Source organism: Myotis yumanensis, unplaced genomic scaffold (genome assembly GCF_028538775.1).
Source record: "Myotis yumanensis isolate MYYU_CA2020_CCGP unplaced genomic scaffold, mMyoYum1.0.hap1 SCAF_10, whole genome shotgun sequence".
NCBI classification, from domain to species: domain Eukaryota; kingdom Metazoa; phylum Chordata; class Mammalia; order Chiroptera; family Vespertilionidae; genus Myotis; species Myotis yumanensis.
Window position 1 is genome coordinate 9,325,658 of NW_027223761.1, and position 26,328 is coordinate 9,351,985.

At 43.8% G+C, this 26,328-nt stretch overlaps 1 protein-coding gene across 1 annotated transcript; it reads left to right on the forward strand.

Annotated features, from left to right (window-relative positions):
• The first annotated feature begins 1,045 nt into the window (after positions 1-1,045).
• CAT (catalase) lies at positions 1,046-25,763 on the forward strand. Its single transcript, XM_070427770.1, has 13 exons — positions 1,046-1,198; positions 9,349-9,520; positions 10,628-10,738; positions 12,143-12,273; positions 12,741-12,845; positions 13,422-13,547; positions 16,026-16,217; positions 17,434-17,586; positions 18,853-18,991; positions 22,452-22,585; positions 23,699-23,806; positions 24,611-24,694; positions 25,022-25,763. Exons 1-13 carry the CDS (start codon positions 1,133-1,135, stop codon positions 25,085-25,087), a joined length of 1,587 nt encoding a protein of 528 aa, XP_070283871.1. The 5' UTR covers positions 1,046-1,132; the 3' UTR covers positions 25,088-25,763.
• The last annotated feature ends 565 nt before the right edge of the window (positions 25,764-26,328 follow it).

A 26,328-nucleotide genomic window follows, 5' to 3' on the forward strand; every position in this document is an offset into this window, starting at 1 on the left:
GCTCAGGAGGTTCAATTCCCGGTCAGGGCACACACTCAGGTTCTGTCTTGATCCCCAGTTGGGGGTGTGCAGGAGGCAGCCAATGATTCTCTCTCATTATTGATGTTTTTTTTTTTTTTATCTCTATTCCTTCCTCTCTGAAATTAATAAAAGTATAGATTTAAAAAAAAAGAGAACTGCTTATTCAAAGGGGACCCTAAAAGGCTGGCCTTTCTTGCTATGATTTTAGACTATTAAGACCATCAAGACACCTACCCGGTTTGGCTCAGTGGATAGAGAGTGGGCCCAAGGACTGGAGGGTCCCATCGATGTTTCTCTCTTTGTCTCTCTGCCTCCTTTCCACTCTCTCGATAAAAATCAATAGAAAAATATTCTCGGGTGACAATTAACAACAACAACAACAACAACAAATAAAAATAAATAAAGACCATGAAGAAATTGTCGATGTTTCATTTTTCTATTTTTCAGAATGGTACATTTTTCTGTGCATAGTTTGTCTTGAAGAAAAAGTCATGTAACATCTGAAAGTAAGATTACTAGAGGAGCCTGATTGCAGAATCAGTGTCGGCATTTATTCCAAATTCCCATCAATCCTTCAGTTGCAAATAATACTATCATTAGGATATGTATGTCAAAACCTCATTTTGCATGGGGGAATTCACCCAGGATTTCTTAAACGCTGAGAGCCTGTTTACAGAGTTCAAAGCTCCACCCAGCAGGGCCTCCCCAAAACTGGCAGGCCACCAGCAGCCCAGGGCGGCCTGCAAGATGCTGATAACCAGAGGTGACCCAGGTCCCGGTAGGCGAGGGTCCGCTCAGGGCTCACTAATCCGGGGGTTTGGCGGCCGGAGGGGTGTGGCTCCCCTGTTTTTCACACGGCTCCCCAGCCTGACCCAGTCCTGGGGTCGCACCAGGCTCCAGAAACCCCTACTCCTCACCCCGCTGCTCCCGCCCCTATTTGGCTGCCTGGCCAATCAGGAGGAGGCTCTCCCGATGGGGCGGGACGAGGGGCGGAGCTGATTGGCCGAATCTGAAGTCTCGCACTTCAGCTCCGGGCAGTAAGCCGCGTTGGCTGCAGAAGGTGGCGTGAGCCGAGGCCTCCTGCAACGTTCTGCAACCCAAGCCTGTCGCCATGGGGGACTCCCGGGACCCAGCCAGCGACCAGATGAAGCATTGGAAGGAGCAGCGGAACGCGCAGGTACACCCCGCGCCCTCCGAAAGCGGGGCGACCGCGAGTAACGGCCCGGAATTCCCGAGCGCGGCGATGTGCCGGGGCTGAACCCCTCATCGCGGCCTGGGGTTGGGGCCGGGGCCGGGGCCGGGGCCGGGGCCGGGGCCAGGGTCGGAGCCGGGGCTGCTTTTCGGTCCGGACGGAGTTGCGTTCTCGGGGAGGAGGGAGAGGGTTCCCGCGGGCCTGCAGGGTTGTCTGGCTCTGGGTTTTGCACTTTTGCCAGGTAGGACAGAGGTCGCAGCTTCAGGGAGAAGTGGAGGCGCGTGGAGGGAGAGGCCGAGAGCTGCAGCTGCAAGGAAGGAAGTGTGTGTGTGTGGGGGGGGGCGGGGGGGGGAGCGGGGCCGGGCTCTGTTTTGACCTTGCTCACACAGTTATACAGGCTTTCGTGTTTGCGGGCTGCCGTGGGCTCAGGGACAGTGTTCTATGCTCTCCATGACCCCAGCACCCATGACGGTGACGGATACTTAGTACCTCCATGATTTCATTTACATCGGGAAAATATGGAGTCTAGCATTTGAGAGGTGGAAGCGACATTAGGGATTACTTCATGCGTGTTTTCACACGTGTTCTTTGAGAGCCTGCATGTGCCAGGCACTGTGCTGGGAGGAGGCGTACAAATACCAGTGGAGCCAGAACTCTGACGCGGAGAAGCTCAAAGTCTCATCTGGGAGACAAGATAGACAAACAGACGATTATTTATTCCATTGTGGGGAGGGCTCTTATATAGTTATATAGGTATCTGTACGGTGTGAAGGGAGAGGCCGGCTTTGCCTGACAGGCTTCCCGAAGCAGGTGACATCTGACTCAGACCTTCAAAGAAGAGTAGGATCTCACCCGGTGGTGGTGGGTGAGGCATTCCTGGCCGGCACCCAGAGTCTTAAGTGTGTATGTGTTCCCCCACGTCCCGCGTGGTTCAGGGTTCAGGATCTGGAAGAGGAGCTGCACACAAATGAAAGAGAAGAGACAAGAGATACTTTGGAAATATTGGGGGGCCAGGCGGGCAAGTCCAGCTCAAGGGGAAGGACTTCCACTGGTGCCCAGGCCTCGCCAGCCTTTTATTCAACTTTGGTTACACATAAAGCCCTTAGTCAGGCAGGCAATTGCGGTAGCAATTTACAGACTATCTTAAAGGTCAGTAAATACTAGAAGGATTTACTCTGAGACTGTTTGGTCAGGAAATAGCTTGAGCCCCCATTGTCAGGACTAGACAATCGGTGCATAACTCAGGCCCTTGCCATGGGTTCAAGGTTCACCAGCGTTCTGGGATCCTTGTTTGCACTTCTCTGCTAGTGAAGACAATGGGCGGCTTCCCACACTTAAGGGGCATCTTTGAGGAGGTTGGATTACATGAGAGCACATCTGCTCTGAGTCTCCTTTTATCAACTTGGCCCAGAGAGTCTAAGGGACTTGCCCAGTTCTGGTGGTGGCTGGTGAATGGCAGAGAGAGGACTAGAGTTGAGCTTTCCCTGGCTCTTGCCTAGGGCTCTTTTTCAAAGCTGGGTTACTAGTCCTGAAATGGGGTATTTATTCGTGCTGAGTGCACATGGATTGCTTTATCGTTACTTCCCAGTTTGCGAGAAGACTGCCATTCTCCTCTAAGGGCCTGCAAAATCTCTCTTCTCATCCTGGCCTTTATTGTATGCCAGTAGCTAGTTCAGTTTTTTTTTTTTTTTTTAAATTTATCTCGATTGTTGGAAGTATTACAGATGTCTCCCTTCCCCCCCCAATTGACCCCCTCCACCCCGCACCCCGCACCTGTCTCTCCCTTGTTCCCCCCCCTCCCCCCGCCTTCACCACACTATTGTCTGTGCCCATGGGTTATGCATATATACATTAAAGTTCTTTACTTAATCTCTCCTCACCCACCCAACCAGCCCCCCTTTCCCTCAGATTCATCAGTCTGTTCCATGCTTCTATATCTCCGGATCTATTTTGTTAATCAGTTTATTTTGTTCATTAGGTTCCACATATGAGTTGAGGTCATGTGAGTTTTTTATGAGCTTTTCATCATAGCGAACCCGAGAGACGTGGAGTCTTACTCATCAAGCACGCGCACCTAGTTGTGGCAGAGTCACACCCAGATCTTGGCTCTTGGAGACAGGACTCTCTCCATACCCAGTGGTTGCTACATCGTGGCTCACACAGAAGTTTGCATGAACACTCGGTGAATTGCAAAAAATACGGGCAATGTAATGAGTTTTACATAGAACAAAATTTACTCCTTTTGAAAGGACTCCCCTTTATTCTGAGACTAGCTTGCCTCTGTCTTCATTGTTTGGGAGAATCATGAACTGTTTGTTAAATCATGGAGACCCTGCTGTTGATTTACCCTACATGGTTTGCCCAGGCCAGACACAGCTGGCCCACAAAGCACATCTGTACTTGGGGGACTCGAGGTTGGAATGCTGCTGTCTCCTCTGCCCGTGGCGTTGTAATGCACTGTGTACTTGTCCTGATTGGAATGTCTTCGTATTCCTCACTTTTCGCTGCTCTGAGTGAAAACAGCTTATTTTTTTGAAGTGTCCTCCACGCTATACCTCCCAAGAGGAATTTTGCATATGTCATAAAAAGCCTGTATGATTTTCCAGTGTTTTAGTGTAAAAAAGTTTCTAACATTCGGAAAAGTTGAAAGAATTGTGCAGTGTATCTCCATATACCCACCCTCTGGATTGTACACTGAATATTTTGCTATATATGTTTTATTTCATGTATTCTCTCTGTCCATCCCTCCATATATTCATTCTCCTACTTTTGGGGGGTGCATTTCAGAGTAAGTTGTAGATATCAGTAGACTGGACCCCATGAACACCAAGCATACACATGAACAGAGTTCAATGTTAATGTTTTTAAGGTAAATACTTATACACAGAGAAATACACAAATATTAAGTGGATCATTCTATGATATATACACCTGTGAATCCTATTCCTTTATCAAGATATAGAAGATTATCACCGCCCTGGAAAGTTCCCTCATTGCTGTTTCCCAGGCATTTCCTTCAATCCCTCTGCAGGCAACTACTGTTGATTTTCTTTTTTAACTTTCGATTTTTGTACTTTTTGTTAATGCTTCATTCAGCAAAAGTGTTTTAAGACTGTGTTAGCTGGTTTGGCTCAGTGGATAGAGTGTTGGCCTGTGGACTGAAGGGTCCCGGGTTCGATTCCGGTCAAGGGCACATGCCTGGGTTGCGGGCTGGATCCTCAGTGAGGGGGTGGGAAGGAGGCAGCTGATCAATGATTCTCTCTCATCATTGATGTCTCTCTCTCCCTTCCTCTCTGAAATCAATAAAAATATTTTTTTAAAAAAAGTGTTTTAAGTCTAAAAAAATGTTTTCAGATTCATTCATATTGTTGCATATGTCAAACTTTATTTTTTTTTTTATTGCTGAGTAGTGTTCTGTTGAATAATATACCATTTGTTTATCCTGGAGCTGGATACCTGGGGTATTTTCAGTGTTTGGCTATTATGAATAAAACTGCTATGAAAAATATTATACAAGTCTTTTTGTGCACATATACTTTCATTTCTCTTAGGAAATACGTCGGCGTAGAGTTGCTGGGTCATAGAGTATGTGAATGTTTTAAAATATGTCTTTATTGATTTCAGAGAGGGGGAGGGAGAGAGAGAAAAATCAATGAGAGAGAACCATTGATCAGCTGCCACCAGCACAACCCCTAGTGGGGATCGAGCCCTAACTGGGAATCGAACCATGACCTCCTGGTTCACTAATTGACGCTCAACAGTAATGACCCACTCCGGCCGGGCCAGTCTTTTCATTTTAGCTCTTCTGGTGGGTGTGAAGTGGTATCCGATTGCACTTTTAATTTACATTGTTCTGATGACCAGTGGTGCTGAGAAGAAGTAAACACAGAAACAAGAATTTGGAATTTGTTATTACCTTAACTTCTTTTTCCCAAAGTGGTTGTACCCTTTTATGCTTCCATCATCAGCGTGAGAGTTCTAGTCGCTCCACTTAATATTTGTGTATTTCTCTGTGTATTCTGTCAGCTTTTCGTGTCCATCTTTTTCTCTCTCTTACATGATGAGCCACAGTGGTTTGAGGTTGAGGAGGGGAGTGAGTACCTGCAGTCATTGAGGGCTTCAGGCTGAAGGAGGCCACTCCTTTGTGGACTAGCTTTCTTGGAACCAGAGCGTCAGCAAATGTGAAAGCAATTTATTGGGCGTCTTTCCTTGTGATCCGATTTTGTTGCGGTTAAGTGAACTGGGAGTTTTGTAAACTTGAATCAGATATGACCTTTAAGATTGCCCTGGGCATCGCTGTCTAGCTACAGGGGGCCAAGAGCATGGAGAAGTGTGTGTGAGAGGTTTAGGGGCCAAGCTAGAAGTGGTGTAGGTCACTTCTACTCATATTCCATTGGCCCGAACTCTGTCACATGGCCACATCTAGCCATGAGGGAGGCTGGGAAACGTAGTCTACCTCTGTGTCCAGGTAGTTTACCCTACTGCATTATCCAAACCATACAAAACACGTTTGGTGAACATCTATCCAGCCATTTTCTTGTGATGTGATGAAAGGCTGGATAGATTTTCATAATGTGTCTGTCTGCCTGCCTCCCTCCCTCCCTCCCTCCCTCCCTCTCTCCCTCCCTCCCTCCTTCCCTCTTTCTCTTCCTCTTTAAGGAAGGACATGATCTCGTTTTAAAGATTATGTCCTTTTTACTTTCTGACATGAAAATATTCTTTCTGTTAGAAAATTATGACAGTAATGGATAGTGTGTTTTTTAAATCTCTCCTTGCTTGGCCCACGCTTTTGCTCACATGGGCAGCGTTGTATCCGCGTCCTCCTCCTCACTCCCCAGGCTGTTTTTACTTTTACTGGACTGTGCAAGCTTTACCTGTCGGAACTCCTGTCGGAGCGCACCATGCTGCCTTCTTCTCCTCCTCCTGGACCCAGGCGCAGAATGCCAAGCTGGGTGGATCCTCTTGGAACCAGAGCGTCAGCAAATGTGAAAGCAATTTATTGGCCGTCTTTCCTTGTGGTCTGATTTTGTTGCGGTTAAGTGAACTGGGAGTTTTGTAAACTTGAATCAGATATGTCCCTAGGTACGACTTGGACCGTCTTAAGTATCTTTATTTCTCGTTCTCGGAATACATTGAGGGAGGGAGGCGATGCTGCAGGGGTTCCCAGTCTCTTTGGATGGAACTTAACCGGGAGCTTGTGTGGCTCACAGCTTAGGATGCCATGGGCTGGCTCTTCCACTGGGACACTTAGGCTTCATTAGTGGCCTCTGCTCCCTTAAAAATTGGAGGCTTTGTATGTCTCAGGCCTCACCTTTTTAACCAGTTAACTGCCAAGCGTCCAAAATGGAAACCATCCCACTTGTGTTTACAGACGCTTACGGGGTACAAAGGGTTAAAAAGTTTCCTTTTTTTACCTGGGAGAGAGGTTGGGTCTTAGCTCATCCTTTCCTGTCTGTGAGTCATAAGACAGTGCCTGCAGGGTCTGTGTATTTTTTTTTTTTTTTTTTTTTTTTAGTAATTGCATTGATGTGATGCTGCCAATATTTGGGATGGAGAAAGAGTGACTGATAATTTAATTCACTATACACATGTGCTTTCACTTCTCTTGGTAACTAAACTTACCTAGGAATGGAATTGCTGGGTCATAGTGTGGGGGAGAGAGAGAGAGAGAGAGAGAGAGAGAGGGGCAGACAGACACATGATGAGTAATGGAATAAGCATTTCTAAGCTCCTATTTCTGTTTGTCGAAATCTAGAACACTTCATATTTTTTCTCCAGGTAAGAAAAGAGAGGCTGATTGCAAAATATAAAACGAGCAATTCTGTTTTTTTTTTTCTCTTTTATGTTTTGTTCTGTATTTTCTTTCTAAGTATTTTGACCACTGTAGTTTCTATTACAAAAAGTAAAGGAGTATTTTACATTTGTGGATCAATTATCCTTCATTTCTTGATCCTCTTTTTCTTTCTTCTTCTTATTCCCTACTTTTTTTTTTTTTAAGGGACCCTGCCAGTTCTCTGTGCTCCCAGATGTATTTAATAGACAGTTTCAAGACAGAGAAAACCTCGTTTGCAATAGCTATTACTCCGTGCATTTTAATGATTTCATTTTCCAGAGTGTTATTCTAAATGTTTGCTGGTTATTGAAAACCACTAGCGATGTTGTGATCATTTCGTGTTGGCAACTCACCAAGAACAGAGGAAAAAAGTTCCCCTGGTGATTCCACTGATAGCTAGGGCTGAAAAATTAAGGTTTAGGTTTAAACTAAAGGTTAAATTGCACAAGTTCACTCCTTTTTCGGATTCATTTTTCTACTTTAAGTTTTAAATGGAAGTGTACAGTGTCACATGTGTATCTGCAAAAGAGAGTGGTGTGATTGGCGGTAACTGTTTTCCCTTAAACTTTTGTCCAGTTCCGAAGGGTTTGCTGCTGGATGGGTAGGGAGAGGGCCTGACTGGGTGCGTGCACGTCTGTCATGGCTGTTGGGTCAGTTTCTCACAGCCAGTGAAGTGGTAGCATACATGTGCTTACGTGTGCGGCCTGCATTTTGCAGACATTTACTCTTTTAATCCCTGTATTAACTCTGAGAGGTAGTCTTTTTTTTTTTCCATTCTGCAGATGAAAAATTGCAACTCAGAAATAATAAGTAACTAGCTAGTAGCTGCTCATCTGGTAACTGGCAGGGCTGGAAGTTGGACCCAGGCTCTGTGGGGGCGGGACGCAGGATTTCTCCACGGTGCCGAGTTGACTTCCCTTTTCACTGTGAGCAGAACGCTAGTGGCTATAGGGATTGTATTAGTGCGTGTGAGGGCCTTTTTGATTAATTTTTAAAATTCCAAGATCTCTCTTTTTTAAAAATATATTTTTATTGATTTCAGGAAGGAAGGGAGAAGGGGGAGAGAGAGAGAAACATCAATGGTGAGAGAGAATCATTGCTCCGCTGCCTTCTGCACGCCCCCTAGTGGGGATTGAGCCCTCAACCCAGACATGTGCCCTAATCAGGAATCGAACTGTGACCTCCTGGTTCCTAGGTCTACGCTCAACCACTGAGCCACACCAGCTGGGCCCAAGATCACTTTTATTCAGTGCATTTTCCCAAAGCTCACGGTACTTTTATGGTTTAAGTGACTTCCCTCCCATCTGTATTTTAAAGTTTGGGACGGATATGCACTAAGTTATATACTCCACTCCAGGTGGTGGAAATTCTGAGCATAGTGCTTTTTTGGGTAAGTGAGGTCGGTACCGTTAACTTTCATTAGTAGACGTTTTTGAGTTGTTCTCCCGGGACAGAGGTGGTGTAGCTTGGTTTCACCCACACATCTCCCCTGCCTTCCCTGTGAGGGGGACATGGAGAGGTGGTTGTCGGAGTCAGAGATAGAGTGTGTGACGATGGAACAAGGATCATGTGGGGCTTAGAAAAACGCTGCTCCCACCCTAGAGAAGGGAAGCTTCGGATGTCGCTGAAATTGGAGAATTGAGTGGATGAAAACATGCTTGATTACGGTAAAATAACCTATTGTACTTCAGAGACATTTGACGTCTTTAGAAGATTACTACTATTATCCATCTTACCAGTAACAGTTTGTTTTCAGTGACAATGAAAGCTGTTGACCTTTTCTACTTGGGGAATGGAAGAGAAATGTTGCCGATAGCTGGGATACACACTGCTTGAGGGAAATGGGCAGGATGGCCCACTGTGACATCTATAAAGTGTAATAAAGCATGTGTGAGTGCTGAGTACCGTGCTCGCTGCCATAACTTCTCAGAGGCCACCTTCTCACTCTTCGTTTGGACACTCGGTGTTAAGCACGTACGATCCCTTCTTTGGGGATCCTTAGCTGGGGGTGGAGCCTGATGACTGTATTTGCAACAGGAGCTGAGCAGGTTCGCGGGTTATTTATCTTCCTGTTCTTGAGAGCAGACTTCTTAGCAGATTGGGGTTGAGATTTCTCAAGGACTTCTGAGACCTGATTATAAATTCCAGGCAATGAAATGTAAAGACTTTGTGTAGAAAGTATGAACATTGCAAAATGATGTACCTGTGGCAGTGCAAATGACCGTCTTTTAAAATTATTATCATTATCACTTTTTATTTTGTACTGACTCGCCTGCACTCTTTTCCTTTCGTGTTTGCTTAGAAACCTGATGTCCTCACCACCGGGGCTGGTATTCCAATAGGGGACAAACTTAATACTATGACAGCAGGACCCCGGGGGCCCCTCCTGGTTCAGGATGTGGTTTTCACCGATGAAATGGCTCACTTTGACCGGGAGAGGATTCCTGAGAGAGTGGTGCATGCTAAAGGAGCAGGTGAGAGCTGTGTCCACTGGTTGTCAAAGGATTGTTTCAGAACACTGGGGTTAAAAATGATTTCTCATTTCAAAGAAGTGCCAAATCTCCATCCCTGGGAGAAAGGAAAAGGTGTCCGTCAAAATAGGAATTAGTAGTTACATGATGCTCATTTCCCTGGATGAAACATTGTGTATAAAATACTTTATTTTATTGAAAACAAAAGTAATCTCCCTTTTCTGCCATTATGCAGTTTAGTGAAGAAATACAAATATGATATACAGACATGGACATACCATAACTAGGTTGAGATGTTGCACTAACTGAATAAACAATGGCACAGACTGTGCAGAATTGAGGATAGTTGGGTTAGGATGGTGGGTTGGTGGTGATTTTTCCTTTTTTGTTCAAAATATCTGTAAAACGTTTACCTTGCTTTTAATTACAGAAACAAAAGATGGAGGTGGTATTGAAAAGAAAGCTAAAAACTCAATAGGAAAAAGGAAGCTTGATAGAAAGGAAGAAATAGTCTTTCTCTTAGCTGCTTACTCGGACTCCCTGATTTCTTTATTTCCTCTTCTTCCATCTTCTCTAGTTTTTTCGTTTGTTTTTTTGGCCTGGCTTTTCCACGGTGACTTTGGTGTGTTGTGCGGTTTGTTGTTTGGCTCTGTGATGTCCTTCCTACGTGTTTATTGCTTTCCTTGTGTTTTCTTCTCTTCTCCTGTTCTTTTCTCTTCTAGGTCCTCCCTGTACTTCCAGGCCCTCTCAGGCCCTATGTCCTTGGGGCCACCTTGATCAGTTACTGCCAGCCCCACCCCTGTCTTCCTGCTCTTGGCTCCAGCTGTACAGCCCTCAGTTTAGCACTGTAATAGGGCTTTGACTTTTACTCCTGTCACTGTGTGTTTGGACACCTCCCCTTGCCCTAGCATCAGGGATGCCATACTGGTAGGTGATACAGGAGTTTGCACTCTACAAATGCTTGTTGGTTTAAATTGACTTCATATTGGAAGCTCCCAGAAGGCCAGTTTCAAGGCTAACCCATCAGTTTCTCTGGTCACCTAGATGCCTGTTGAGGGCCTGATAGTCTGAGTGACGGTCTCATGAGAATGTCTGTGTCTTTCTCGTTAGGGGCCTTTGGCTACTTTGAGATCACGCACGACATTACCAAATACTCCAAGGCGAAGGTGTTCGAGCATATTGGAAAGAGGACTCCCCTTGCAGTTCGATTCTCCACTGTTGGTAAGTCAGTCTGTTTGCGGGACCTGTATTCCCGCACCTTATTTGGGGCATTTGTGACGTAATTTCAAGAAAACCTTGTTAAGAAGACAGAAAACAAGCACTTCTTCAAATCATTGCCACGTGTCACAGTAGAAAATATATCTTGCAACATGTAGGACGTTACTTATATATCTCTTTGTTGAGGTCTAAGGAAATCACACTTGAACCAGGAGGTCACGGTTTGATTCCCACGGTCCTGGGTCAGTCCATGCACTGCCGTGCCATTTGGAAAGAACTTTGCCGCAAGTGGTGGTGCCTCAGACGGAAGCATGGAGTTGGTGCTCTTGTTCAGTCACCACGATGACAGCTGCCCCTTTTTGAGAATTAACTCCACGCCACCCATGCTTTACGGACATTAGCTGTCATCTAACGTGTAGTTTTACTTTGCAGAGAGGGATTAGTTCTGTTGCAGAGAGGTTAAGTGATTTTTCTCATGTCACGGAGCTAGTGAGAATTAGATCTGCCGGGCTACATCTTAACACACCACAATGTTGTGACTCTGTTCAATCTGTTTGTGCACTGTTAAAATTCTTGGGAATGCAAATCTAAATGAAATCAAGAATAAGAACCTATATGTCAACTCATTTTCTTAATATGAAACTCGTAATTCTGCTAACTTGTGTTCTCTTTGCTCACCACCTTATCTTCGTAATTATTCTCTCCCCTTATTTTAATTTAAATTTTAATTTCCTGTTCGAACAAAGCTTTCTCATTATGTTGAATGAATAATCTTCTCAGCTGTTATTACATACACAGGCAAACCTCCGGATATTGTGCTTTCGGCTCCAGACCATCCCCATAAAGCAGTTATCACAATAAAGCCAGTCATAGGCTTTTTGCTGGTGGAGGGTCTTGCCTTCCATTTGTAAAAATCGAAACATCGGTGATATAAAGTGCAATAAAGCGAAAGCACAATAAAACGGTGTATGCCTGTCTTGCTCTCCATTAATTCTTTTGTTTAATTTGTAGACCAACTTAGCTGGTGGGTGGTAGAAATAATAACCTAGGCACTTCCACACCTAATTTACGTCTAGGAAATGGATTGGATAGGCTAGATATCAGTGTTTCTTTATGACTCTAGGCCAGGGGTGGGCAAACTTTTTGACTCGAGGGCCACAATGGGTTCTTAAACTGGACCGGACGGCCGGAACAAAAGCATGGATGGAGTGTTTGTGTGAACTAATATAAATTCAAAGTAAACATCATTACATAAAAGGGTACAGTCTTTTTTTTTTTTTTTTTAGTTTTATTCATTTCAAACGGGCAGGATCCGTCCGCGGGCCATAGTTTGCCCACAGCTGCTCTAGGCTTCTTGGGGGCAAAGTGCTCTGCGTGTGCTTCATTTCCCCCATTTGAATCTTCTAGCTGGAGAATCGGGCTCAGCCGACACCGTTCGTGACCCTCGTGGGTTTGCAGTGAAATTTTACACCGAGGATGGTAATTGGGATCTTGTTGGGAACAACACCCCCATTTTCTTCATCAGGGATGCCATATTGGTAGGTGATAGCGTATTTTGCACTCTACAAGTGCTCGTTGGTTTAAATTGATTTCAAATCCTCCGTATAGATTGGCATTTGAGGGGCAGTCCTGGGAAAGACAGGAAGAAGAGAATTCGGGTCGGAGGGATTGCCTTCTAAGACACATCTTTCTGTAGTTAATGTCTTCTTATAAGATCAAATTATGACAGTTACCATTGGGCTTGGATTTGGCATTTTAGTCTTCACTGACTTAATGGGAATAGTCCAATTTTCCTTGCAGAGCATGGAAGATTAATAAAAACAGTCACTTTGCCCTAGAAACAGGAGGAGGGTAAATTTCATGCTAGGGTTTAGCAGTTTGAAATTCTAGGATGATGTTCGGAATTATAATCCATCAACCTAGCAACAGGCATTGTATAATATTCGATACCATAATTCCTCTAAGTGTGATTTGTTTTTTATTCTCTCTCTCTTTTTTCATTTAGTTCCCGTCCTTCATCCACAGCCAAAAGAGAAACCCTCAAACGCACCTGAAGGACCCAGACATGGTCTGGGACTTCTGGAGCCTGCGGCCCGAGTCTCTGCATCAGGTGGGAACACTGCTTTTTCCTTGGGTCACAATATGGCACCTGGGAGGAAACTGGGATCATGCCTCAGAGTGTGTTTCTCCAGTTTTGACTGTTTCATTGGAATTGGTTTCTGACTTTCTTTTTGGGAGGCTTACTCAGATTTCTTGATCTTGAATAATTTTATAATGACCGATCTTATTAATCTTGCCCTGATCATAGACCTTAAGTGATGCTAGAAACATTATCAGTTGAAATTTAGCAATATTAAGGACTAAAGTCTCTAGTATGAAGTATTAGGGAAATGAGGGGAAAGTAGTGCAAACAAATTTACTTTTAAAATAAATTTTGAATAGCAAGTTAGGCTAGTTTTCAGGTTTATTTTAGTTTTTCTTTGTAGAGGTTAATGATTTATCTATCATTCTGCTTTAAAATTCTTCTTTTTAAAAAAATAAATGATGGTAATGGTAACCCTTCTTGTAGGTACTTGGTTAGTATGTTTCATGCTAGGGACTTTCTGGACATGTAGGAGTGTCTTAAAAACCTAGGATGTTTTGATCTAAATGGAAAAATATTAGGTGTTATTTTTCTGTTCTTTAGGTCTCCTTCTTGTTCAGTGACCGGGGGATTCCAGATGGACACAGGCACATGAATGGATATGGGTCGCATACTTTCAAGCTGGTTAATGCGAATGGAGAGGCAGTTTATTGCAAATTCCATTATAAGGTACATGCTTTCCTTTGGGGCAAGGGATAAAAGGCTCCCACCACCCACATCTCCTTAATTCTGTGGGTTAGGCAGAGATGCAAAAGGTCAAGGCCTCTCCACCCTTCCCCTTACTTCCACCCCCAAGGATGAGAAGTACTCATCTACTTGATTAGTACCGTGACTCTTTTGTTTTCCTGCTCAGTCAGGACTGTGTATAGTCTCCTTTTCATGTGGCTAGAGGGTAAGACGACATAGCTGCTGTCCATTGTCAAGCTTTCTTCTCCTCCTGGACCCTGGGCACTCTGCCATACATATTTGGGAAAATGTTTCTTTTGTGCTGGCTTTCTGGTGTGGGCAGGTGCACATTGAAATTCTTTTCTCCCTGGAGAGGGAGGATCTAAAGTTTTTATTTGGGCTCAAAAGTAATAAGATAATACAGGCCTCCAGACTAGGCCAATGAGATTTCTATCTGGTTTAGCCTAGTTCTCTAGAGTTCTTTGTTGGAGTTTTAGAGTCAAGCCTTTGCAAATAGTAAAGGCTTTGCCTTTCCTAGCCCTTAGTCACTGTTCTGAACATAGATATATATTGGGGTCCAGGAGGGGACTACGGCAGAAGTGGGGCATTCTGTCGGCAATACCTAGCTCACCGTTACTTTCTAAATACATTTCTCCTAACATTTTAATTCATCCATCCATGTATTTAGCATTTATTGAGGGCATATGGTGAACAAGGAAAATAAGTAAAATCAATTACAAACGTCAGAAAATAAAAATTCTATTTTTTGCCCTCACTGGTTTGGCTCCGATAGAGCGTCGGCCTGTGGACTAAAGGGTCCCAGGTTCTAAATAGAATTATTTTAAAAATATATTTTATTGATTTTTTTACAGAGAGGAAGGGAGAGGGATAGAGAGTTAGAAACATCCATGAGAGAGAAACATCGATCAGTTGTCTCCTGCACACCTCCTACTGGGGATGTGCCCACAACCAAGGTACATGCCCTTGACTGGAATCGAACCTGGGACGCTTCAGTCCGCAGGCTGATGCTCTATCCACAGAGCCAAACCAGTTAGGGCATATTTTTTAAATTTACTTTCGTACGATCAGTTACCTTTGGGGAGGTTTTTGAGAGCCCTTTAATTAACTGAATGTTTTAAAGGGCTCTCTCTTAATCTTGCCATTTGTTAGGATAAGCAGTATCCCATGAGAGCTCTAGAAGGTTACTAGGAAACCTCTGGTGTCTAAGAACTTGTTTCCAAAACTCCTGCTAAAATAAGAAGAGACAGAAGTGGACTCATGACAAATGGCGTCTCCCTTTAATGACCTCACAAAGACCTGTTTTCTTCTGTCCTGTCTTAATATTTACTTGAACAACTTACTAGTATGTAGGTATATCAAACAGAAAAACCGTCACTCCTCTTTATACTTATGACTTGGATCTATAATCTTTGGCAAGGAATACGTTGGCTTGTGACTGGCTTGAACGTGGCCCATGGGCTTGTCATTGCCAAAAGAAGTGTTAGAGTAGGACTAAATCCGTGGTCGGCAAACCGTGGCTCACAAACCAAATGCAGTTCTTTGGCCCCTTGAGTGTGGCTCTTCCACAAAATACCACGTGCGGGTGGGCACGTACAGTGTGATTGAAACTTCATGGCCCATGTGCAGAAGTTGGTATTTTGTGGAAGAGCCGGTAGTTTATGGAAGAGCCTCACTCAAAGGGGCCAAAGAGCCGCATGTGGCTTGTGAGCCGAGGTTTGCCGGCCACTGGACTAAATGATTGTATCTGGGACAGCTGGCATGGTTGGTGGCTTTGCAGTTAGACAAGCCCAAACTCAGATCTTCCTTCTTCTATATAACTGTGACTTGGGCATATTATTAAAAGTTCTCTGAGCTCTAGTTTTGTGTCTATAAAGTTGGGATAATAATACCTGCTGTCCATGGTCCTGGAGAGATGGGCTTGCTTACGGGTCTGTTCAGCAGCGGGCCTGAGGTAGCCTGAGATCTACGGAGATTCATGTCTCGATGATTCTGACCTAAGAGAACTCATTTTTAAGCCCAACAGATTTAATTAAAATCAGGAAGGTGTTGCAATATTATTGCACACTTTAATGTGTTAGCTCTCTGGATGATCTGCCGATGGGAACCTCCATTTTTTAAGTCCTGGTTTTATTTCTAATAGTAGGAAGGGTTCAAATCTTGCCTCTGGCTAGAGAGTTGGGATTTCTGTGGTCGTAATGGATTAGTCTTTCAGAGTTGATTTTTGCTAAGGAAGTCTTTGGTGTGATGGGGATCTTTAGATTTAAGATACAGGTGGGAAATTTATTAAAGATCAGTATTAAATTCATATTTGTGTCAAATTTGAACAGTGGGATTACAGTTAGAAGGGAAGGCCAGTCTCTGAGTAGTGTTACTCAGAATCCTACAATGAATTCCTGACTGACTAGAGTTCGCTAACTGTGCCAGTAAGTTTCAATTTGAATGTTTTCTTTCGTTCTGTAGACTGACCAGGGCATCAAAAACCTTTCGGTTGAAGAGGCAGCAAGACTCTCCCACGAAGATCCTGACTATGGGCTCCGGGATCTCTTCAATGCCATCGCCACAGGCAACTACCCCTCCTGGACTTTTTACATCCAGGTGATGACCTTCAGTCAGGCAGAAAGTTGTCCATTTAATCCGTTCGATGTTACCAAGGTAAGTCAGTTCACAACTAAGCGGTTTTCTTCTTTAAGTCTCTTTGTACCTAATTTTAACAAATTTCCAGTCAAACACTCATCATGGCAGGGAAGTCTTTCCCAGCCTGTGAATGAGTGCTCACCAGCATCTTGCTTCTAGTTCCCGATTGTAAGCTCTTGAATTCGCCTAGGTCAGGGGTGGGCAACCTTTTTGTGAGTGCGTGCCAAAACCAGCAAAATCTCTGACTCAAAATTCTTCTGCGTGCCAACCCTAATTTTTTGAGAACATGTTACGCCTACTTGATATCTCTTAAAGTGTATGTATGTGAAGAACCTTGAAGAAATAATAAAATTCATTCGAGCGACAAAAACACAGTATATGATGATGAAAAATACATTTATTTTTTAATGTATGCATGTACACTGATAGTCCGACAGAAAACTTTATGACTCCGTTTGATATTATCAGTGGGACTTTTGCAGCTGCATCACTGATGACAGAGATTTTACATCAGGTTTATAATCCCTTCAGAGATATGCACGAGCTACTACTTTCATCCGTCAGGCTACTCCTATTATGAGACTTAGCAAAATTCATCACTGAGAACAAAGATTCACAATTGTAAATGGAAGATTATAAGAGAGGGTTTCGAGTGCCAGCAAAAGTTACTGGTGTGCCGTGTTTGGCACGCGTGCCAGGGGTTGCCCACCCCTGGCCTAGGTGGCTTGATATATTGTTGTTGTCTTTTTTATTCTCACCCGAGGATATGTGTTTATTGATGTTTAGAAAGAGAGGAAGAGGGAGAGAGAAACATCGATGTGAGAGAGAAATATCGATTGGTTGCTCCCATAGGTGCTCCAACCAGGGATCGAACCCGCAACCTAGGTATGTGTGCCCTGACCTGTAATTGGACCCACAACCTTTTGGTTTATGGGGCGATGCTCCAGCTAATTAGCCACCTGGCCAGGGCTTGACATATTGCTATTAGCAGGGAGCAAGTTTTGAAAAGCTGATGTACTTTTGCCCAGGGAAAGTGTCAATATTTACTGTTCACTGTTGTGAAAGATTTAACCAATGCACTTATCTTACATTCTTATCATCTTATTGGATTAAACATTATTATTTTTACTTATCATCATTGGCTTCATTCTATTTGAAAGCTGGCATTTTTTGGGGGTACTTTAATTTGCTTCAGTTGGTTGTCTGGTAATTGTGAATATCACATTAATTTTAGGTTTGGCCTCACAAGGACTACCCTCTTATCCCCGTTGGTAAAATGGTCTTAAATCGGAACCCAGTCAATTACTTTGCTGAGGTTGAGCAGCTGGCCTTCGACCCGAGCAACATGCCGCCTGGCATTGAGCCCAGCCCTGACAAGATGCTTCAGGTAAACCTGTGGGTCGGGAGGTACTGAGGCAGGAGTACCTGCAGGTATACGCATGCACACGGGTACACACACACACACACACACACACACACACTCACTCACACTCAAACACACCCTGTAATTTGGTGTGATCTTTTGTATGAAGAATTAACTAGAACATCACTTAAACTTTAATTAACCTGGGTCCTTAGCTTTTGTGGGACTGACTGGAACATTCTGAGATGGGCATTACAGTATAAACTACATTTCATGGTAAAGGCCCTCAGTGTGCTAACACTGACATTTAGTCCCTTAGTCTTCAAGAAGTTACGTTAGAAAATGCCACAGGTATTTGTAGGGTATAGAAAGCACTCGCTGTTCAGTCTGTAACTGACAGTAGGGGGTATTTTTTAGTTGATTATAACACCTTGGTCACATTGATTTTATTCATTTCCTCTTCAGTGGTGATGCTTGAAGAGACCCGGACATGGCTTTTCCATCTGTAAAAAGACCCAGACATGGTCTTTCAAACTAAATTTATTGTTGTCAGTGGTGAAAGGCAGTAGGTTAATTTAACCATTCGTCTTGGTAACGACCCTACGCATTCGGTCCTTTTTCTTCACTCTCCGATATGCCCTTTTGAGTGTACAAAGAGTGAAAACTCTCCTGTGGACTAGACATCATAGGAGAATAATTGGCTGAACAGTTACTGAGTAAACCAGTCCTTCTGGATTTTGGACTGTGATCATGGAACAGAAGTGAAAGCTTGCACCCGGGTCAGACTGCAGTGACTGATGGCTGCTGCTGGACTCGTGTGGTTCTAGTTCAGGTGTCACTCTTTTTTTAAAAAAAAATATTTTTATTGATTTCAGAGAAGAAGGGAGAGGGAGAGATAGAAACATCAATGATGAGAGAGAATCATTGATCGGTTGCCTCCTGCATGTCCCCTACTGGGGATTGAACCCGCAACCCGGTCCTATGCCCTGACCGGGAATTGAACCTTGACCTCCTAGTTCATAGGTTGATGCTCAACCACTGAGCCACACAGGCTGAGCAGGCACCGCTCTTTGGAGGCACGCTAAGAGTTCCCTGTTGTATTGAATAATAACTTTTTTCACTTTGACACTGAGAACATCTGAGACTTTTATAGAAAATACATTTTTCAATAGTTTTAGTTATATTATTAACTAACATACATTGAATACCTACCGACGTGTACAGTTGATTTTGTAGAATTTTGCTTCTTTTCATTACTGCTCACAGTGTCCGTTTCATTTATGACTGCAGGGCCGCCTTTTTTCCTACCCTGACACTCACCGCCACCGCCTGGGACCCAACTACCTTCAGATCCCTGTGAACTGTCCCTACCGTGCTCGAGTGGCCAACTACCAGCGTGACGGCCCCATGTGCGTGGTCGACAACCAGGGTAGGCCTAAGACTCTTTGCTCCCTGGGAGGGCGGGGGGCACTGCTGAGCAGAGGGTGGGACAGCGGTTTCCAGTCTGGCCCCGTGGGACCTCCGGCTCTGGGAAGGGGCTCACAGAGGCACTCCTGCCAACCACATAATTTTTGCCTAGCAGTAAAGGTCTAAATTGTCTGAGGACTCTCCATAGCCAGGGGTCCTCAACCTTTTTAAACAGGGGGCCAATTCACTGTCCCTCAGACCGTTGGAGGGCCGGACTATAGTTAAAAAAAAACAACTATGAACAAATTCCTATGCACACTGCACATATCTTATTTTGAAGTAAAAAAACAAAACGGGAACAAATACAATATTTGTATTTGCATGTGGCCCGCGGGCCGTAGTTTGAGGACCCCCGCTCCATACTGTTGTATGTTTTATTGAGAATTCCACCTCTGGCTTTCCTTGCTATCCATCCTATGGTGCGAGGCAGGGAGGAAGAACTTGCACAGTGACTGTAGTAGAGTCATGTCTAACATAGGGGTTAGGTTTTAAAGAATCTTCAGAAGTGGACAATTCCTTACATTACCCTGGCTTTTATTTCTCTGAACTTCTGCTGTGCTGTGGAGGAGAAGTCTAGCTAGAATTTGGAGCGGGTAGGAGAAGCTAGAACATAGGGGATGCAGAGAAAAATCAAGGGGTTCTCCCCCACTGTTTTTTGTCAAGTGAATATAGTTGAATTCATGTAAATCAACTGGTGAGATGAGACTCTGCTGCATTTTGGTTTTTGGAGCTCATTGATCACATTTATGGGTGTTTTTTTTCTTTAAGTTACACTTTTGGGTCCATGTACAAACAGCTTCTATTTCTAATTATTGTTCTAATTAGAGAATGCTTAGTGAATTTTTTTTCCTTTTAATGTTCCACAGTTTAGTAGAGATCGTAGTTTCCTTTTATATTTTTCTGTTTAGGACGTGTGTTTTAGTAATAGGCTGCTTACATTGATCTTTTCAGAAATTTTACTATTCAGTTATATGTATAGCCCTAGGTGTCTATATTCAAACAAAGTTAATTTTTCCAAGATAAGGATTTTACATGTGCCCTAAAGGAAATTTGGAAACTGTAAGATAAAAGGGAGAAGAAAAACCCACTTGTGGTCCCAACCCCCACAAGCCACAACTGTTCCATTTTGTTACATTTCTTGCCAGTCTTTCATGAATATTTTTATACATTTACAGTTGTTTTGCATATACAATTTTGGGCCTTGCACTTGTTACTATTATCACTAAGCCTTTTCCATTATTTAACAAGTTTATATGCTCACTAACTGATTACATTGGGGGGTTACCCTGTTTCTGCTCTCTGAGGTATGGAGTGTATTATTGCCCAGAGTAATTGATACTTCTTGTGTCTGTCTTGTGCATCTTTTTTCTAAAGTGATTTTTTATTTCATTCGTATCCTTTGGTCCTTTGTTATTGAGACTGGCTATTACTGAGAATTGTTCACTTGTGAAGAGTCAGAGAAGTTCATGCATGTTTTGGAACTTCATTAGTAAGTAATAGCTTCTTTCTCTCTCTCTCTCTCTCTCTCTCTCTCTCTCTGTTAACCCTCACCTGAGGATATTTTCCCATTGATTTTTAGAGAGAGTGGAGGAGAGAGGGAAAGACAGAGAGAGACATCAGAGAGAAACATATCTACTGGTTGCCTCCTGCACAAGCCCCGACAAGAGCCCGGGCCAGGGAGGAGCCTGCAACCTAGGTACGTGCCTTTGACCGGAATTGAACCTGGGACCCTCTGGTCCGCAGGCTGACGCTCTATCCACTGAGCCAGACCAGCTAGGGCAGTAATTGCTGTGTATTTGATACAACCTTTGCCTCCTTGTTTTAAACGTGTAACATTTGGGCTGTGCTCTTAAAGCTCAGTGAAAGTGCTTAATTGTTCCCAGGAGTCAATGACTTGAAGACAACTCCCACTTTGAGTAAAGGCCAGAGCTTATTTGGAAATAGAACTTAAACATTACTCAATTGGGCACATTTTGAAGAACTAGCACTTAATGCAGAAAACCACTGCGGTGGCTGGTTATTGGGGCACTTTGCTTTCCATGGAGATGTGGTTGGCCTGCAATGCATTTCTGGAGCTAATGCTGTCCCCCCTCCTTCTGCATGCACTTGATCGATGTGATAGGAGGCACCTCTTAATTATCCGCTCTGGGCAGTCTGTGTATTCTGGCAATGTGCTGGGTAAAATCCCAGCCCCAGACTGGTTTGCTCAAGCCACTTAGCATGTTTCTAGGCCCCTCCTGTAGGCAGTTGTGTGCGAAGATAATTCAGGCTTCTGCTACTATCGGCTAAAGCAGAGTGGAGTTAGAAAAATAAATATGCCAAAATGGGGGGTGAGGGGCCTTCATTTTTTTTCCAGAAGTCATAAAATTTTTTGATTATATTTTTCACTTCTTTTCCTACAAGTCCAGATAAATGATGCTGATATACTAGGAATATATCAAAGTTTAAAAAATTCCTATTTTATTTATCTTTGGAGAGAAGTCAGAGTGAAGTAGAATTGAATAAAGTCATAATAATACAGGAGAGATACCCTGAGGATCCAAAAGCCTTAACGAAAAGCCAAGCAGAGCTGTGTCATGGGAGTATAGTGTGTGCTGGAATGGAGGAGACAAACCCCCCAGAGTTCTAATCCCTGACCTACCACTAATTACTGTGTGGCTTTGCAGTGGTTAAGATCTCAGGGCTCAGTCATTGAAGGAGTGGAGCTGGAACTTGGAGTGTCTCCCAAGAATTCTGTGACTCAATGTTGGAATCGAACCTGAGCCCACATGAAATCCTAAAGTTTGGAACGTGTCCTTGGGTCTCATTTTCTATTTGGGGGGGGGGGGCGGTGTCAAATCAAATCTGAAGAAATGTATTTGTACTGACAAGCATCAGATTTCACAGATCCGATCATTGACGTGTTCAAGGGGAATTTGAGATCTCTTCATTAAGACCTAGAGCAGTAGTTCTCAACCTTCCTAATGCCTCGACCCTTTAATACAGTTCCTCATGTTGTGGTGACCCCCAATTTCATTGTTACAAATTGAACATAATTAAAGCATCGTGATTAATCACAAAAACAATATGTAATTATATATGTGTTTTCCGGTGGTCTTAGGCGACCCCTGTGAAAGGGTCGTTCGACCCCCAAAGGGGTTGCGACCCACAGGTTGAGAACCACTGGCCTAGAGTGAGGCAGCCCATGCGAACGTTTGGAAGATGGCAGTATTCTCTAAGAATCTGAGTATTGCCTGTGGGTAAATATGGTACATTAAAAATAACATGTGCATGACAAGTAGATGTATGTGTAGGTATGTATGTATGTGTATGTGTGTATACACATACCGTACATGTAATTGAATGTATTTCATATTGCATTGTATGTAGACTCCCTTCATTCTTTCTCCCCCTTAGTGAATCTGTGTGGTTTGCCTTTAAAGGTGGTGCTCCCAACTACTACCCCAACAGCTTCAGTGCCCCGGAACAGCAGCCGAAGTTGGCCCTGGAGAGCAGCACCCGCGTCTCCGGGGACGTGCGGCGCTACAACTCTGCCAACGATGATAACGTCTCTCAGGTAGTGCCTTCTTTGTCTGCTAGGGGAGCCTGCCAATTCCCCCTCTCAAAGTGTCTCACAGGTCTCCTGTCGAATCCAGGGAAGTCATCTCTAATCATACACCAGTCCCTTTACTGGGCGGAGTGGGAGAGTTGTGTTACTCTGCTCTCTCGGTACGAGGGATGCCTCATTTCAGTTCTCCCAAATGTTACCTAAGGTACAGTGGGGGCCACTGGGGAAGAAGTGAGTCCATGGAAATCTAAGAAATGGGCAAGTTAAGCTTGTGGGTAGCAAATCTCAGAATCCGGGCAGAACTGGCAGATTTAAGGGACTAGAGCTGGATTCAAAACAGCTCTGGGAGCCTCAGTAGCAGGAGTGGAGGTGTGGGGCGTCCTGTTCACATGACTCTCTTACTCTTCCTCCATCTGTTTTTGCTTTCGAAGCTTTTCTCCTCATTGCCTCATAGCTTCTGTTGTGACATGGCTGCGGTTTTGCCACGACCGTGTTTGATTTCAGAAATGAGCAGAGGCTATTAGAACTCATGCCTGATACTTAGCTCCTGTTTTTAATTTTAATCTATTGCTATTAATTTTAGAGGCAAACCCAATAATCTAAGGAAAATATCACTTAACATCTATCTTCTCCAAGAAATCTTGACTTTTGAATAACAGGATATAAATGAATTAGTCCCCCCCCCTCCCCCCCCCGGTTCTGGGTGAATTGAACAAAGGTTGTGCTAACTGGGTATTTGATGATCACTTGCACAGTCTGGACTTCTCAGTATGAAGAATGTGGTGGGATTTTTAACTGTAGGCTATATTGCCTTATACTTTATAAGCGATTTATTAGCAGTGACTACAAAAGACGTTATTGAATAGCTCATTATTAAATGAGCTATTATCAACAACTGAATTCCTCCTATTTGACAAAATAAAACAAAACAAAAAGTGAAGAACTCAACACAAATGACAGTTTTAACTGTAATTTAAGATTATTCTTAACTTCTAAAAACTTCCATTCTTCCGCAAATGGGAAGTCTCACTTTTTCATCTCAAAAGTGGCATCCTGGGTGAGTTTTGTGTGGGATAACGTGGTGATTCCACTGCGCCCACTCTGTGTATATTTGCCGGGCAGGTGCGGACGTTCTATACGTGCGTACTGAACGAGGAGGAGAGGAAACGGCTGTGTGAGAACATCGCGGGCCACCTGAAGGACGCCCAGCTGTTCATCCAGAGGAAAGCGGTGAGTGAGACCTTGGCAGCTGAAGGGCGGCCTCTGCTGGCTGGAGAAGAGAGTGCAGCTGCGAGAGAACCCGTAAAAGGAACAGTGTCCTTTCTATTTTATTTGAGCCAAGTGGACTTAAGAAAATGGGAACTAAGCCCCACTCAGCCTCTGATTACTTTCTCTCCAGTGGATATGGCATATCTCCTGCGGAGAGCCAGACAATTGCCCCGTGAGGTAGCTGGGGCAGGTTGGATCTTAACTTCTTGATGAGAATGACTAAGGCACAGCGTGTAAGGAGCGAACTCTTCGCCTTCTTCTCACATGTGCCGAAGCTGTAAGGCTTCCTGTGGATTTATGATGCCCCATCTCATCCTGCTGCCTGCTGGGGCCCAACCCAGCAGGGGATTCCTGCTTGAAGTGTGTATGGAATTGCCCAGCACGTGGCCACGACTTTGTATATTTTCAATTCAGGCGGCATCTGGGCCCGTTTCTGAATACAAACCACTGTAACTTGTGTTCCTCTGAGGTCAGCTCTCTGCACGCAGTCAGCGCAGCTTGCCTCCTGTGCCTTTTCTCACAGGCGTGTGTGAGGGAGGTGCATTATCTGACTCACCTTGTGGGCAGTGGGCACGCACAGGAGAATGGCCTGTCTCAGGTTGTGCAGTGCCCGTCAGCGTTGGCACTGGACCCCAGCCTTACTCTGTGCTGTTGACCACTGTGTGGTTCCACTTCCCGAGGAAGCATCCCTTCTCCCCGGAGTGAACACCATGAAACAGACACTGTCCTGGGAGGGACTAAGGTAATGTCTCCATTTATTTTCAGGTCAAGAACTTCAGCGATGTCCATCCTGACTACGGGGCCCGCATCCAGGCTCTGCTGGACAAGTACAACGCCGAGAAGCCTAAGGTGAGCCCAGAGCGGGCTGGCTGAGGCAGAGCGTGTGTGCCCCGGGCTAGACTAGGCATCGTGTGGTTTCCTTCTGGGATGGTTCTCCGCTGGCACAACTATTAGATTTCTTAAAGCAGCTGTTCAGAAACTCACTTGAGATCTAAAGAACCCACCTGCAAAACACGTACTCTTTATTTTAGCTCTGAACAATATAAGGCAGTTTAAGGTGAATGAGTTCTGAATTGTTGTTATTTTTATTTGAGCACAAATTAAAGCTCAGATAAATACCAGGTTGCTGCTGCCCAGTGAGCTAATTAATCTGCTGGTCTTCTTCTTTTAAAACAGAACGCGATTCACACCTTTATGCAGCACGGGTCTCACCTGGCTGCAAGGGAGAAAGCGAACCTGTGAGGGTCGGGGCCCTGGTCTGGAGCCGAGTTGCTCTCCGCCTATGAAGCAAAGCATGGAATTCACACCCATAATCCACTCACCACTCACCACTCACCACTGGATAGAAGATTCTGCTGTGCTAGATGTGCAAATGCAAGTCTTTCAGATGATAATCCCGTTTCCATAGCAAATAATGTAATAATGGCTTTTAGTGAAAATGAAGGGGACAATGAAGATTAGGGCTTAAGAATCATTAAAAAAAACAACAACATGTGTTTGCTTTTGACAATTGGTTGGATTCTTCACTTGAAATGATCAGAATGAAAGTTTCTAGCAGAAATATAACTAACTTTGGTAAGAAAAAAACATGTTGGTGAAATTAGTATGCTTACATATCATCTCATGGCCTATTATTTAAAAATATGGTTGTTATATATATGAAGAAAAGATAAAGATAAGCCACTCAGAATTTTTAATTTTTCTGAGTTCCTTATAGGAAAAACACATTTTTAACGCCTTAGTGTCTTTTGAAGATAACCTCAACACCATCATGGCTTAATGCTTATTTCTGCTTGGAACTGATCAGATTTATAAAAACAACAACTTGGAATTACATTTATGCTAATACTGCATTGATTTTACAACAGACCGATTTATAATTATTACATTTTTACAATAAAATAATCTGTTCATAAGACTAGAAGAATGGTATTTGATTTCTTTCGGCTCCATATATAACGTGGGATGTCCCACTGAACCCTGAATCTGAATATCATCTGTTATCAGATGCTTACCTTTAAAACTGAAAACACCAATATTATGAGGATACTATGTTATTTGCCTTAAGACCCTGTGGACCAGAACTTTAATTATATTATAAAAGTAGCAAACTGCCCACCTTTGAAAATTACTTCGATCTCTTGTTCATTAGCTTATTTCCCCATCTGCTTATGAGTTTTTAAAATAAGGGCTCAGAACCTCAAATTCTTTTCTTAAAACCCATGTTTGCTCGAAAGTCAAGTGGAATACTTTAAAGGTAAATTCTGAATACTAAGTGAAAACCTATTTTCCTTAAATACTCATTCCCTTCATCTCAGATCTTCAAAACCGGTTGGTACCACTCTTAGGAATGCCCTGAGACCTTCGGCTTCAGGAAACCATGAGACCACTAGCAATACAAAATCTCAGTCTTTGAGCTCAAACTTATTTATTCTTCTATCAGACTCTCCTGCCTAAATTCCTCTGATGTTTGAGTGCACTTG

Bases quoted from the DNA above. Each gene is read 5' to 3' on its own strand.
- CAT (XM_070427770.1), top strand. From the start codon at position 1,133: ATGGGGGACTCCCGGGACCCAGCCAGCGACCAGATGAAGCATTGGAAG. The intron at 13,548-16,025 runs GTACATGCTTTC...TTCGTTCTGTAG, and splicing joins ATTGCAAATTCCATTATAAG to ACTGACCAGGGCATCAAAAA. The intron at 18,992-22,451 runs GTAGGCCTAAGA...TTGCCTTTAAAG, and splicing joins GTGCGTGGTCGACAACCAGG to GTGGTGCTCCCAACTACTAC.